The sequence below is a fragment of the Candida jiufengensis genome (genome assembly GCF_024610255.1).
Source record: "Candida jiufengensis strain CBS 10846 chromosome Unknown scaffold7, whole genome shotgun sequence".
In the NCBI taxonomy this organism is placed as follows: Eukaryota; Fungi; Ascomycota; class Pichiomycetes; order Serinales; family Debaryomycetaceae; genus Lodderomyces; species Lodderomyces jiufengensis.
The window spans coordinates 836,289-849,560 of record NW_026261556.1 but is presented as its reverse complement, the minus strand read 5'-3'; the positions used below and the strand labels follow the sequence as shown (position 1 = coordinate 849,560).

The 13,272-nt window shown below is 28.9% G+C and overlaps 7 protein-coding genes across 7 annotated transcripts; 2 read left to right on the top strand and 5 right to left on the bottom strand. All coding sequences in view use genetic code 12, as the record gives it.

Annotated features, from left to right (window-relative positions):
• Nucleotides 1-76: 76 nt before the first annotated feature.
• Nucleotides 77-1,699, bottom strand: RIM21 (Rim21p; the record flags this gene model as incomplete). The annotated part of the gene is made up of 1 exon (XM_051766958.1): nt 77-1,699. One exon carries the CDS (start codon nt 1,697-1,699, stop codon nt 77-79), a length of 1,623 nt encoding a protein of 540 aa, XP_051622200.1.
• A 407-nt stretch (nt 1,700-2,106) lies between these two features.
• Nucleotides 2,107-3,936, top strand: KGF54_000985 (Rab GTPase-activating protein; the record flags this gene model as incomplete). Its single annotated transcript, XM_051766957.1, has 1 exon — nt 2,107-3,936. The coding sequence occupies one exon, from the start codon at nt 2,107-2,109 to the stop codon at nt 3,934-3,936; it is 1,830 nt and encodes a 609-aa protein (XP_051622199.1).
• A 126-nt stretch (nt 3,937-4,062) lies between these two features.
• FOL1 (trifunctional dihydropteroate synthetase/dihydrohydroxymethylpterin pyrophosphokinase/dihydroneopterin aldolase) lies at nt 4,063-6,450 on the bottom strand (the record flags this gene model as incomplete). The annotated part of the gene is made up of 1 exon (XM_051766956.1): nt 4,063-6,450. The coding sequence occupies one exon, from the start codon at nt 6,448-6,450 to the stop codon at nt 4,063-4,065; it is 2,388 nt and encodes a 795-aa protein (XP_051622198.1).
• A 342-nt stretch (nt 6,451-6,792) lies between these two features.
• On the bottom strand, nt 6,793-7,962 carry KGF54_000983 (uncharacterized protein; the record flags this gene model as incomplete). The annotated part of the gene is made up of 1 exon (XM_051766955.1): nt 6,793-7,962. The coding sequence occupies one exon, from the start codon at nt 7,960-7,962 to the stop codon at nt 6,793-6,795; it is 1,170 nt and encodes a 389-aa protein (XP_051622197.1).
• A 281-nt stretch (nt 7,963-8,243) lies between these two features.
• Nucleotides 8,244-10,304, bottom strand: KGF54_000982 (Nrd1 complex RNA-binding subunit; the record flags this gene model as incomplete). Its single annotated transcript, XM_051766954.1, has 1 exon — nt 8,244-10,304. The coding sequence occupies one exon, from the start codon at nt 10,302-10,304 to the stop codon at nt 8,244-8,246; it is 2,061 nt and encodes a 686-aa protein (XP_051622196.1).
• Nucleotides 10,305-10,895: 591 nt separating this feature from the next.
• KGF54_000981 (mitochondrial 54S ribosomal protein mL46) lies at nt 10,896-11,738 on the top strand (the record flags this gene model as incomplete). The annotated part of the gene is made up of 1 exon (XM_051766953.1): nt 10,896-11,738. The coding sequence occupies one exon, from the start codon at nt 10,896-10,898 to the stop codon at nt 11,736-11,738; it is 843 nt and encodes a 280-aa protein (XP_051622195.1).
• A 167-nt stretch (nt 11,739-11,905) lies between these two features.
• On the bottom strand, nt 11,906-13,129 carry ERV46 (Erv46p; the record flags this gene model as incomplete). The annotated part of the gene is made up of 1 exon (XM_051766952.1): nt 11,906-13,129. One exon carries the CDS (start codon nt 13,127-13,129, stop codon nt 11,906-11,908), a length of 1,224 nt encoding a protein of 407 aa, XP_051622194.1.
• Between the last annotated feature and the right edge of the window lie 143 nt (nt 13,130-13,272).

Here is a 13,272-nt window from a genome sequence, read left to right as displayed (position 1 = left end):
ATAACATAATGTACTATGCCATATATTTATAAATAAAATTTTATTACATACATATTACATGAACTCTATGATTAAATTAATTTTCTTCATCACTTAAATCAACAACAACTTCCTTTTTAGCATAAACATAAATATTTCTTCTATTTCTATTTGGATTTGTATTTATTGAAGAAGCAACATTAGTTTCTGAAGATTGTGAATTTAAATTAGATGCAGTATGAACCATTTCATGATTTGTTGGATGGTTTGTGTAGCTATTTCTTTGCGTGTTTTGCGTGTTGGTGGTACCAGTGGTTCTTTCATGTTCATTATTACTGTCTCCTTTTGATGATTGAGTTGATACACTTACAGATCTTGGTATAGCAAAACCAGCAGCTATAACACTATCTGTAAAAGATATAAAAGCTAATTTTGAAATTTGGTAAGCTTTTTTGAATTTGCTTTGATTATTACTTTTAATAGGTGATGAAGACTGTCGTGATTTATAATCTTGTGTTAATCTAGTATTCTCATTATCATTATCATTATTATTATTATTATTGTGGTTTCTATCATTATGTTCATTATCATTATCATCATCTTCCTCTTCATCACTACTCGTACCATCTCTTGGAATTTGTTCTTCAACAAATAATTCAAATCGATCTAATTCATAAGATTCATCTTCATAAAATCTTCTACCTAAAACACCTTCTTTTTCTTTTGCTTTCATTATTAAATTAAATTTATTACACCATTCCCAAGGTATCACTACTCCAATAACATAATTTACAACTGAAAATATCTCGGATAATTCATAAATAAATGCATTTGATACATCTGCAATGAAAAATGCAACCGGACTATAGATTAATATTAATGTTAATAACGTTAGCAACCAAATCCGTTTATTAGCAATGATGATTTGTATCTTTGTTATAAAATATACTGTGATAATTGCAGCGTAACATAAAGCCATTGCAATTCTTACTAAATAAATAAAAGCAGGTAAAATATCACCAGCTTCATCATCTTTTTGAAATGAATAAAATTGTGAAACTCCCCATATAACTTGTGAAGTTAAAGTAGCTAAAACTCCAATATAAAAAGTTAATCGTTTATCTTTTTGTCTTTGAAATAATCTCATTATTATTTGAACTTGATTAATTTGTAGAAGAAACACAACAATTAAATCAATTATAGTGATTGCTCTATTACCATTAATTTCTGCTAACAACTTTGCTCCATGTAAATAACCTTCTCTTTGCTGTATATGCAATATTATGATTGACCTGATAACAACCACTAACATATAAACCGAGGATAATAAAGTTGAAGCTTTTAATAACCAAGAAGGTTTTATAGTATAATTAGTTAAAACAAATATTGTTAAAAACCAAGTAATTACAGCAGAAACAGCAATAGCATATATTATGGAAACAACACTATAACTAAAAGAACCTCTTATATTATTTTGAGTAAAATCATACCATGAATTTGAAACTATTGGTAATGGTTCAGTAAATTTATCAATAACTAATCCAACATTTGTATTTAATACTGGTATCATATCTGCATAACAATTTTGTTTATAAATGGCTTTTGAAATATATTGAACTGGAAATTCAAAATCATGAGATATTATCATACCTTCATTTAATTCTATTTCTTTACATGATGGATAAGGATCATCACCCCACCAATCATTTCTCCAATACATTTCTTCGAGTTAAGTAGTATTATCAAAAAATGAATAGCCCTAGTATATTAGTTAAATGAATGATATATGTTATAGTTGAAGTATTATTAATATTGTTTTCATCTCAATTTTATTCTGATTCTATTTGATTTCTTGCTAAGAAATTATATTATCATTAAAAGTATTGAAAATAATAATTTATTTTATTCTCTTTTCACTATTAACAATTTCAGATCAAGAATTTAATTTAAAAGATTGATTTTACTTTTGACACATAAAGTTATTGTGAAACACATTCAACTAATAATCTCAACTGCTAAGGATTTACCGGACTCAAATTTGGAATCATCAAATGTGCTAATCATATTAATCATCAAGTAGAATATTTTCGGAGAATTTACTCAAAGCTATAATTTAGTAAAATAATAATGGCAGCCACTATTCATAATGATCCCAATAGTAATAATGAACAAAAACTACAAAGTATTCACTTGCTGCCACATAAATCTATAAACACCAACAATGAAAATACCCATCAAAGAAAAGAATCATCATATTCAAGAAATTTTTCACTATTGAATTATTACGAGGCAGAATCACCTTCTCAAAGAGATAGCTACATAGATATTCAATCAATTGATCCAGATGATCTAAACCCAGGAATTAACGGTTTAGACATAAACAATACAACAACTACGCCAAGCAATGATAACAATTACAACAATACAGATATAAGTACTGGAACAATTCAGTTAGAGCAAGGATCGTCAATAAATACAAACATCACAAATCGTAGATCATATATAAAACCAACTTCATCAATATCAGATAAACAAATACTAAACTCCAACATAGATAGATACGGATTTAAAAAAGTTTCTTCTCATAGTAAAATAACATTAAATGATTACAATAAATGGTTCAAAGAATATTCAGATTATTCAATAAAGAGAAAACATAAATGGGAATTACTTATGAAAACAAACGGACTAATTTACAAAACCACTGATTCAGACTCAATAGATCAAAATATAATACCAACAAGATTCCCACCAAAATCAGATAAAGTTAAAAAATTAATTCGTAAGGGAATACCACCTGAATGGAGAGGAAATGCATGGTTTTATTATGCTGGAGGGAATGAAAAAATGTCAAATTCAAATATAAGTTATGAACAACTAGTTGAAGCAACTCATGAAATAAAAAATAAGGATACGGAAATTATAGAAAGGGATTTATTTAGAACATTTCCTGATAATATATATTTCAATTCTTCAATAATAATAGAATTTCAAAATAAGCCCAAAATAAATTCATCAACTTCATCATTTGCAAATTCAACAACTACGGAAAGAGATGAAACGGAACTTATAAAATCATTAAGGAGAGTTCTTGTTGCATTTGCTCATTATCAACCACAAATTGGTTATTGTCAATCATTGAATTTTTTAGCTGGACTATTATTATTATTCATGAATGAAGAAAAATCATTTTGGATGTTGGTTATATTAACAGAACGTATAATACCAAAAGTACATCTGGCGAATTTGGAAGGTGTTCATACTGACCAAGGAGTTTTGATGCTTTGTGTTAAAGAATACATACCTGATTTATGGGATATTTTGGGGACAAATTTTGAAGGTGAAAAATTAAAAGAAGATCAAATTTTAACAAGATTACCACCAGTTACTTTAGTTACATCGTCTTGGTTTATGTCATTATTTGTTGGTATATTACCAATTGAAACAGTATTGAGGGTTTGGGATATATTATTTTACGAGAATAGTAAAACTATATTCAGAATTTCATTAACTATTTTCAAGCTTTGTTTAGACGCACCTGAGTTTCAGCTAAGAAATAAAGGAGGAGAAGAAAATGAACAAATTGAATTATTTCAATTCACTCAAAATTTCCCTAAACAATTATTAGATCCCAATATTTTAATTGATCATTGTTTTAAAAAAATAGGAGGATACGGATTTGGATCATTATCACAAGACGAAATAAACAAATGTAGAACATTTGTAGCTAAGCAAAGAGAAAAAATGAAATCTAATAAATTAAAAGATTTAACTGGTATGACTGATGAAGAAAGACAAACTTTAGCAGATTCCACTTTTAATGATCATACTTTAAATGGCGATTCAAATATTCATGATGTTTATGGATTTCATAGATCTATTATGAGTGGGATTGTCTGGAATAAAAGTATTAGTAATAAGGTTAAGAAACGATTTTCAGGAAAGAAAAGACAATAATCAGATTAGGCATACCCAATAGAATTAGGTAGATTAATTAAATAGCCAACATTAAAATACATATCTACAATTAGACATTAGAAATCATAACTCATAAACTCTATAACTTTTCGTAAATCCGAATCTCTATATAATGTTTTTGTATATAGCATCACTTACTTTCACAACATCATTTGCTTCTTTAACGTCATGAACTCTTAAAATATCAGTATGTTGTTCAATACAAGCAGTAGTAGTAGCAGCAGTAGCCAAAATTCTTTCAGCTGGTAAATTTTCAGTCTGACCAATGAGTGTACCTAAGAATTTCTTTCTTGAAGTACCTACCAAAACACTCATTCCGTTAAAGCTTAAATATGAATGTTTGTTTTGTAAAATTGATGAGTTCTCTATTGGCTCATTTATTTGAATCGAATATTTCTTGAAGAATGATGCATTACGAATCAATCCCAAATTTTGTTCTAAATTTTTAGCAAATCCTACACCTGGATCTAATATAATTTGCCATTTCTTAACACCACTAGCAAATGCTTTTAAAATTTGCAAGGATAACTCTCTTGATACGCCATTTAACAAATTTGTTAGCTCAGGTTTTAAATTTATTTCTTCTTGTCCCGTTTTTGGATCAATTGAAAATTCAATAAGATCATCATTTTTATTCGGTTCGTATTTTGTTAATGAAGACATTGTTTTTGGTGTACCTCTTGTATGATTCATAATATAAGGACATCCAAATTCTGCAACAACTTTAAAAATTTTGTCATCATATTTGCCCATTGATATATCATTTATAATATCTGCACCAGCTAACAAACATCTTCTGGCAACTTCTGACCTATAAGTATCTATGGATATTAAAACGTTGGCAACTTTTGGATTTGAAGAACTTCTAATTTTTTCAACTAATGGTAATACTCTTGCAATTTCTTCATCCTCAGGTGGTTCAATACTTCCGGGTCTTGTCGATACACCTCCAATATCAATAATTTGAGCACCTTCATTAATCAATCTCTCAACTTCAACCACCACTTTTTCCAATTCACTATTGTAATACTTTCCAGCATCACTAAACGAATCAGGTGTCATGTTCAATATTCCCATGATTAGAGTCGGTGATTGGTAATTTATTTGATCAAATTTTAAAATATTTTCTTTGGTTGATAATCTAGGTATTGGATTAATCTGTAGTAATTTTGAATCTTTTTGTAAATCTGAATCTTGCTCGTTTAATAGTAGTTGTTTTAAATGTTCATGAAATGGCTCTGCGCTAATAGGATGGATTTGGTCTGGCGGTAATAATTCACATAATGGTTGTAGTACAAATGTTCTTTCAAGCATTGATTTGTGCGGTATGATTAAATCTGGAGTGTTTAATTGTACGTTATCATATAATAAAATATCCAAGTCAATTGATCTTGGACCATTTTCAATTTCTTTCTCACGTTGTAGATGACTATACTCTATATCTTTTAGAATTTTTAGTAAATCTTGTGGTGAATGATTTTTGAAAGTTACTTTAATTACTCCATTCAAAAAATCTGGCTGATCAAGAAAATACATTGGTTTGGACACATATAATGAAGAAGTTGCTTCAACAGAAATATCGTGTTGTTTTAGTAAAACCAATGATTTATTAAGATTTTGTATTTGATTACCAACATTTGACCCAAATGCAATAAATGCTTCATGATCACCCTTAAAGTCGTCAGTTGTTGAACTTTCAACTGGTAAATCAAATCCATTCGGCATTTCTTTAGGATGAGACAATTCCAAATCAGGAGCATCTTTAAAATTTTGTTTAGTAACTAATGAACTTACCCCAACCCCATCAACATGACTAAATGCATTAGGTTTCGTAGCTTTAACATCAGCAGATTCAATCCCAAATTTTCCATATTTTTGAAAAATCAATTGACCTATCTTGAACACTAATGCTTCAACAGTTTTAAAATTTGAATTTTCGACATAATTTACAATATTCGAAACAATCTTGTGAAAATCTAATTTTGGGTCGTCTTTTATGATCTTGAATTCTAGATCAATGTCAACTATTTGTTTTTGATATCTTTCAAAGGTGAAAACTCCAATAATGGTTAATAATCTTAGCTTTTTGACTCTATAAATATCCAGTATTGGTAAACTTTCATCATTACTTCGTATCACTTCATATTCAACACTGTCTGCTCTGATCTCCGATTTGGGACTATTGACTTTGATGTTGGCTATTTTTCCTGAATTTTTAGTCTCATTTAATACAATTGAACTTACTGATTCTGCAATATTACCTAAAGATTTGAAATTTTTATGCTCATTTGATTTCATAAAATCCGAGATGTTTCTAGTTAAAACTGCATAATTAACACTATATTTCAATTTATCAGTTACTGAAGCTTTGTGAAAATCAGTTAACACGGATATTGAGATATTAATTGGTTGTGGAGTTGGTCTATTCCATGCATCTTTACCGGTTATTGCAGTAGCTGAGATTTCTTTTACAAATACTTGGTCTGTTGCCATTGAAGGAGAACTATGAAATAATTTTTTGGTCGATATTAAGTTCCTTATTGTTACCCAATTGGGCCTTATCAAGTGTTGGAACAAAATTGTGAGATTATTAAAGTTGATTAAACTGGATGATTCAATTTGATAAGTTGAATTTTCATAATGTGACTTGAACTTGATTTACGCGCGTAAAGATTTAAAACTGCGCTTTTTAAGTCCTCCCATGATTGATAAGTTTATATGCAAATCATTATATATTCATTACAATTACTAATATTCTATAAATGCAATTAATCATGCCCTCGTTAGTAACTTCAACGAACCTTAAATGTAAATTTATCAATAAATTCTTCATCATTAATTATCATCAAAAGCAAGATCATTCTCAATTTCAATTTGATCTGCAATAATAATACCATAATCAGTAGTTTCTTGACAAACCTCCTCAGCTTTTTCAAAATTACATTTCAAATCTTCTATAATCAATCTTATAATAATTTCATTAGCTAGCACATGAATAGCAAAACTTGAAGGTGACCAATATTTAACTGTATTATTTGAAGAACTTGATTTTTTTAGACTAGATTCAAATTTTTTGAAAATATCACTACCTATTATTGATTGTCTTTGGAACCCGTAGTACCCACCATAAAAAGATTCCCAATTGATTTTTAATTTATCTTTTGCTATCATTGTATCATGATTTGATTTTTCACTTTCTCTTTTAGCTCTCTCATAATATATCGATGGATCTATTTTACCTGCTAGTATTTCTGGTATGACTTTATAATATCTTGATGCTCTCTTTAATAATTTCTTTCTTGATCTTATTGAGTGGGGAATATTTAAATGTTTATGTTTCCTTAGTATATCTTTTTTGGTTCCATATTTTTTCAATTCAAATTCGTGGATTAAATTAACAGGTTCTATATTTGCATCTTGTGATTTTGAAGGTTTTTTAGGTTTATTTTTATTGACCTTAACGGTTTTAAATATATCATCATCTTCATCATCCGTTAGATCTAAATTTATCTCTGATACTGATTTTTCTGGTGTTTTTTTAGGTGACTTTTTTATGTCTTGAATTGAAACAGTTCCAAATCCATCATCATTATCATCATCTGAATCATTGTCTTTTACATTTATTGGAAAATTGGGGAATGTATTTCTTTCTAGTGGATTTGAATCTTGTTTGAGGGGACTTGAACTATCTAGTATGGATCTTTTCTTTTTTTTAGGACTTGGAGTCCAACCTCCGTTTGTATTATGTATTAGGATGACTTTTTCTTTCTTTTTCTTCTCTTTCTCTTGTTTCCTTTTAGTTGAGTATTGAGGTTTCTCTATGTCTTTGAATGGTGATGATGAAAGACTATTCATTAATACATTATCCAGAGCTTTTCTGGTACTGTATGGAAGGAGCCCCGTTTCATCTTTGGGTGCACTTATTATTACTGGTGCTGAAGGTGAGCTTCCCAATGTTCTTCTACCTGCATTAGGTCTTAGGCTAGGGTATTGCTTACTACTCATATGTGGTAGTATTGTTGATATAGTATGCTAGTTAATATATTAGAGAACTTAACAGTATATTTTTTGTGTTTACTATTTTTAGATTAGACGCGTTTTCATAATTAACATGATGAAGAATCTTAAAAAGTTTAAGCTCACACGAGTATTAAGTAATCGACCCATTGAGTCTATTCTGAGCTTGATGATTGCTATAAAATTGCGTAGAGATGTAGAGATTGTGACGTATTTCAAATAAATTAGTTGTACATTTTGTAATTTAAGCATCCTAGAATTTTTTCAAATTATTGAGGATTTTGTTGTTGTTGTTGTTGCATAGCTTTCATTAAATATTCAGCAAATCCAGGTGGGAATTGACTTGGATCTGGCACAGTTGGAGCTGCAGCACCAGCCATTGGATTGCCTTGAAATTGTGGAATCTGTGGCATACCTGTTGGTAATTGTTGTTGTTGAAAATTATTTTGAAATTGAGGTTGTTGCACTGGTTGTTGATATTGTTGTTGTTGTTGAATTTGAGGAGATGCATTATTATTGTTCCCACTAAATAAACCTTGTAATGGATTTACCGATGATTGTTGATAAGTTTCAAAATCTGGTCTTGTACCATGACTCATTTGTATAGCTGGTTGTTGAATTAAAGTAGTTTTAACAAATTCTTCATCCGGTTCACCTGGTCTATTTGATTTAGGTCCATTTCTTGCAGAATTAGTTGGCATTTTTTTGGACATTGCTTTTGATGATATTCCTGCTCCAATTTCAATATCTGGTTCATCAACTACCATACCACTTGAAATTGGTTGACCACCTGTTCCTCCCCATTGAGCTTTTACTACCCATTGTTGATCAGCTTCAGTTAATCTTTGAATTGGTATAATGGATATACCATGTTGATAATTACAACAATCTCTTGGTCCAAATCCAACACCCCAACGAGTTCTTAAAGGTAACTGATTATCTTTATTAAAAGATGTTATAATTTGTTCAGCTTCTTTTCTTGAATATACTTTAACAAATGCATGTTTTCTTTCACTGTTTAGTATAACTGATTGAATTTCTGCAAATGGTCTTAATACTTGAGCCAAAGTTCTTTCATCCATATTCCTTGGTACACCACCTAAAAATAAGGTTCTTGATAATACTTTAATTGTACCTTGTGGAACAGTTTGATCAAATCCAACATTTCTTGGACGATAATGAGGAGTTCCTGGTAAATTCATTTCTCCTCCCATTGCTGATGGAGGAACAAAAGCTGGATCTTGATAATGATTTTGTTGTTGTGGTGGTTGTGGTTGTTGAGGTGATACTTGTTGATTATATGTTTGTTGATATTGTTGATTTGGTGAAAATGTAGAGTTATTTTGAGCAGAAGCAGCGGCAGCAGCTTGTTGTTGTTTTAAATGTTGTAAATTTGCTTGCATTGCTTGTACTGATGAAGAAGCAGCTATTGGGGATTTAATTGTTCTTTTCGGGGATCTTGATCTATCACGTCTACCAGCACCACCAATATGAGATTCACGAGCGTCACGTCTTCCCACATTAAAATCATTCAGACTAATAAAAGATGGATCTTGATATTGCTGTTGTTGTGGTTGTTGTGGTTGTGCCATACCACTACCTTGCATTTGATGTAACATATTGAAGATAGCTTGTTCTTGTGGTGGCTGTTGTTGCTGATGTTGTTGATGCGGTTGGTGATTAGCTAAGTTATTTAACAATTCGCTAGTAGTACTAGTTTGATTTGAATTATTGTTATTTTGATTATTAGCAGAACCAGTATTCGCAAGAGAAGCTAAAGCCAGTAATATACTATTTGATTCTTTACTTTCCGAAGTTGGTTTAGTTGGTTCAACACTAGTTTTTGGAGGTGTCCCTGGTGGAGTTGTAGATTTAAAATGTTTATCTTTGATCTTATTTAAAATAGTTGGATCAAAAGTTTCATATTTTTCCCAAATATCAACTAATTTACCAATTTTATTTATCATTCCTGGATCTAATTGATATTCCATTGAATTATCAATTAAACTTTCAATCAATTCTCCAATTTTATAAACGGCAGAAGCATATGTACCTTCAGGTGCATTTGAATTTACAGTTTCATTATTATTAGTAGCTTCAGCTTTTAATCTTCTTGAAATTGCATCAACAACATATAAAGTACCTAATTTATGTGATAATTGAGCTGATTTACAACTAGAATAAAGAGCTGCAATAATTTGACTTTCTTTTTCTTTATTTAAATCTGTTACTGCAATTTGAGTTAATTCTTTAATACGAGATCCAGAAACTCCCGGTGCAGGTAAACCTGGTAATTCTTTAAGAATTTTATCAAATCTTTCAATCAGCATATTTATATTCTTTTACAAAATTTTTTTTCAATTTATATGATGTGTTAGTTTGATTGTAATTTACAGTATAAAGTTCCTTACGAGAATAATAAATTACTTTGATGGTCTTATAAATAATCGGGCAATTACTCTTATATAATTGAATACTATGTTCTGAATTAACCTTTTGATTTAGCTACTTAAAAAGTATTTTTTTGCAAATTTAATTTATGTCTACTTTTTTTGAATGACTTACAAGCCTAATGATACGAGTATTTCAGAAAATATATATATATACAAAAATAAAACTTTATTATTAGTTTGAATTGTTGTGGTTGCGTTTTGAGTATCGTTTGATTGATTGATTATAATACGTCGATATTATTATTTGTATTTGAAATTTTACGTAGTAAGCTGGTTGTAAAAAAAAAGTGGTGGGAAACTATTTGGTTGAGGAAAAATTTGATTGATGATTTTTAAATAAGCGAGTATTTGGTAGCTTTACATAAAATAGAATTAACTATTACGAAAATTTTTCAGACTTTAGTAAGTAGATCTATCTAATAGTTTAAGTTGAATTTAATCAACTCCAATTCATATTTTATATATATCATGAGGAGCACGATACTAAATACAGTGAAATGTTACTCAACATCAGCTGCAACCACCACGACCACCTCCACACCAATATCATCAACCCTAATATTATCACGTCTACCAATAATAACTCAAGATTTAACACCATTCCAAACAAAATTTTATAAATATCAATCAGAATTATGGAGAAGATTAATGTGGACATTTCCAAAATGGTTTTATTTTAAAACTGGTACAATGGGAGAATTAAGATATAGACAATTGAATAAAAATTCAGTAAGTTATGATCCAAAAATATTATATCCACTGGGAAAACCAGATTTAAAACATTTAAGAGATAGAAGATTTAGACAATATATAAAAGTTCCTAAAACATATAAAGAAGAAGATGAAATGGTGGGACAAGATCAATCAAATATAAAAGAAAATGAAATAAGTAGGAAAATAGTTCCAAATTCAAGAATCACTGAAGCTGATAAATTAAATGATTTAAAATCATTAGAAAGAAAATTAAATAGAACATTATATTTAATTATTAAAAATAAATCAGAAAATCAATGGAAATTACCAAATTTCAATCAAGAAGAATCATCAACTAGTTTACTACCTTTACATGAATTAGCTGAAAAAGGTTTATATAAAATAGGTGGTAAAAAAATTAATTATTTTAATGTATCAAAAACTCCATGTCATCATAATTCAAATAAAGAATATTTTATAAAATCTCATATTCTTTCGGGAGCTTTTGAACCACAAGATTCTAAAATTGAATATCAATGGGTAACTAAAGATGAATTAAAAGATATATTATCAAAAGATTATTATTCAAATATACTGCATTTATTAAGTGATGTGTAAATAGATTGGCATAAATGTACATAGACTTTAAAAAAAAGGTCAACCTAACAAAACTTCAAAACCAACGTAAAATGTTATATTTTCTATTTTTTTATATACTCTATAATACAAATTCAAAAAAAAAACTTTTAAACAGTAATGTAATGCATTTTTTAAGTTTTTCTAATCTACAAATCTTTCTTTCCCTTAATAGCTTGTTGAGCAGCAAATACACTTTTATCTAACAATGCTCCCACCATCAATACACCTGCAATTGAACTTACAACACCCAATATAAACCCTGATCTAGTTTTAGCATATTGTTCTCTATTTATAATCTTTAATGGTGATATATCGAAATTAAAAGCTACTCCAGGTACACCACCTCTTGCATGAACTGTATGTTGATGATCTTCATCTTTACCACCTTGTAATGGTCTATCATGAGTTATTACTGAATATTGATTTGTATCGAATTTTTCTTTACCTGCTAATGTTTCAAATCTTGTTGATACTATTTTAAGGTAATAATTATTCATATGATATTTCTTATGTTCCAAAAATGAATGTCCATCTAATGTTGATAATGAACTATAATCATTTGCACTATTTGGTTCATTACCAAAAGATAAATGATTTATTATATGATCAAAATTAAATTTATCTTCATATTTCATATATAATGATAAATCATGTACATGTCTCCCATTTTTTGTCATTGAAAATCCTGGTGCAAAATCCATAGTACCTGCAACTCTATTAATTTTAGCACTACCTTTAACTCTACAACCTTCATTTTCATTAATTCTATCTTTTAATCTTTGAACATATCCTTCTTTTTCACATTGTTCTATATTTTCACCATCGAAAAATTGCCAATTAGCTTCTGCATAAGCTCTTCTTACTGCTGAACATGAATTACAACAATATTGTTTTTGATCTTGTGGTAATGCTCCATAACATGATCCACATTCACCTTCTTCTCCTTCCTTTAATCCAGTACATACTTCATTTAATGGAACTTGTCTTTTTAATGCTGGTTGATCATCTAAAATTTCCAGTTGTTTACCACCAGTTTTTAAAATTCTATACTTTTCTAAACCAGAATTTATAACATCTAATTTTAAATCACCAGTTTCATCAAATAAATCAATTGATATTAAATCACAAGGTAGATTTAAAAAACTTATATCTAAATTTATATCCAATTGTTTATTTATATCTCTATCAACTACTAATTCAGGTCTTGCTATTATTGTTGTATAATCAATATATTCATTCCTTATTAATATCAATGCAACTAATATACAAATTAATGTTATTATTCCTCCTGATGCTGTTTTTATCCTTGCATCTTCAACTGTTTTTGCAAATGCATCTAATGATATTAATTTAGGTCGTGAAGATGACATTTAATTAATATCTTGTAATTATTTATATCTTCTTAAGTAAGATATATTATTGATTTGCCTATTAATATATGATACGTGGTTAATAATATAAATAGAATCAGAAATTTCCAAAAAATAAAAAAATTTGGTAGTCCTGAATTAAA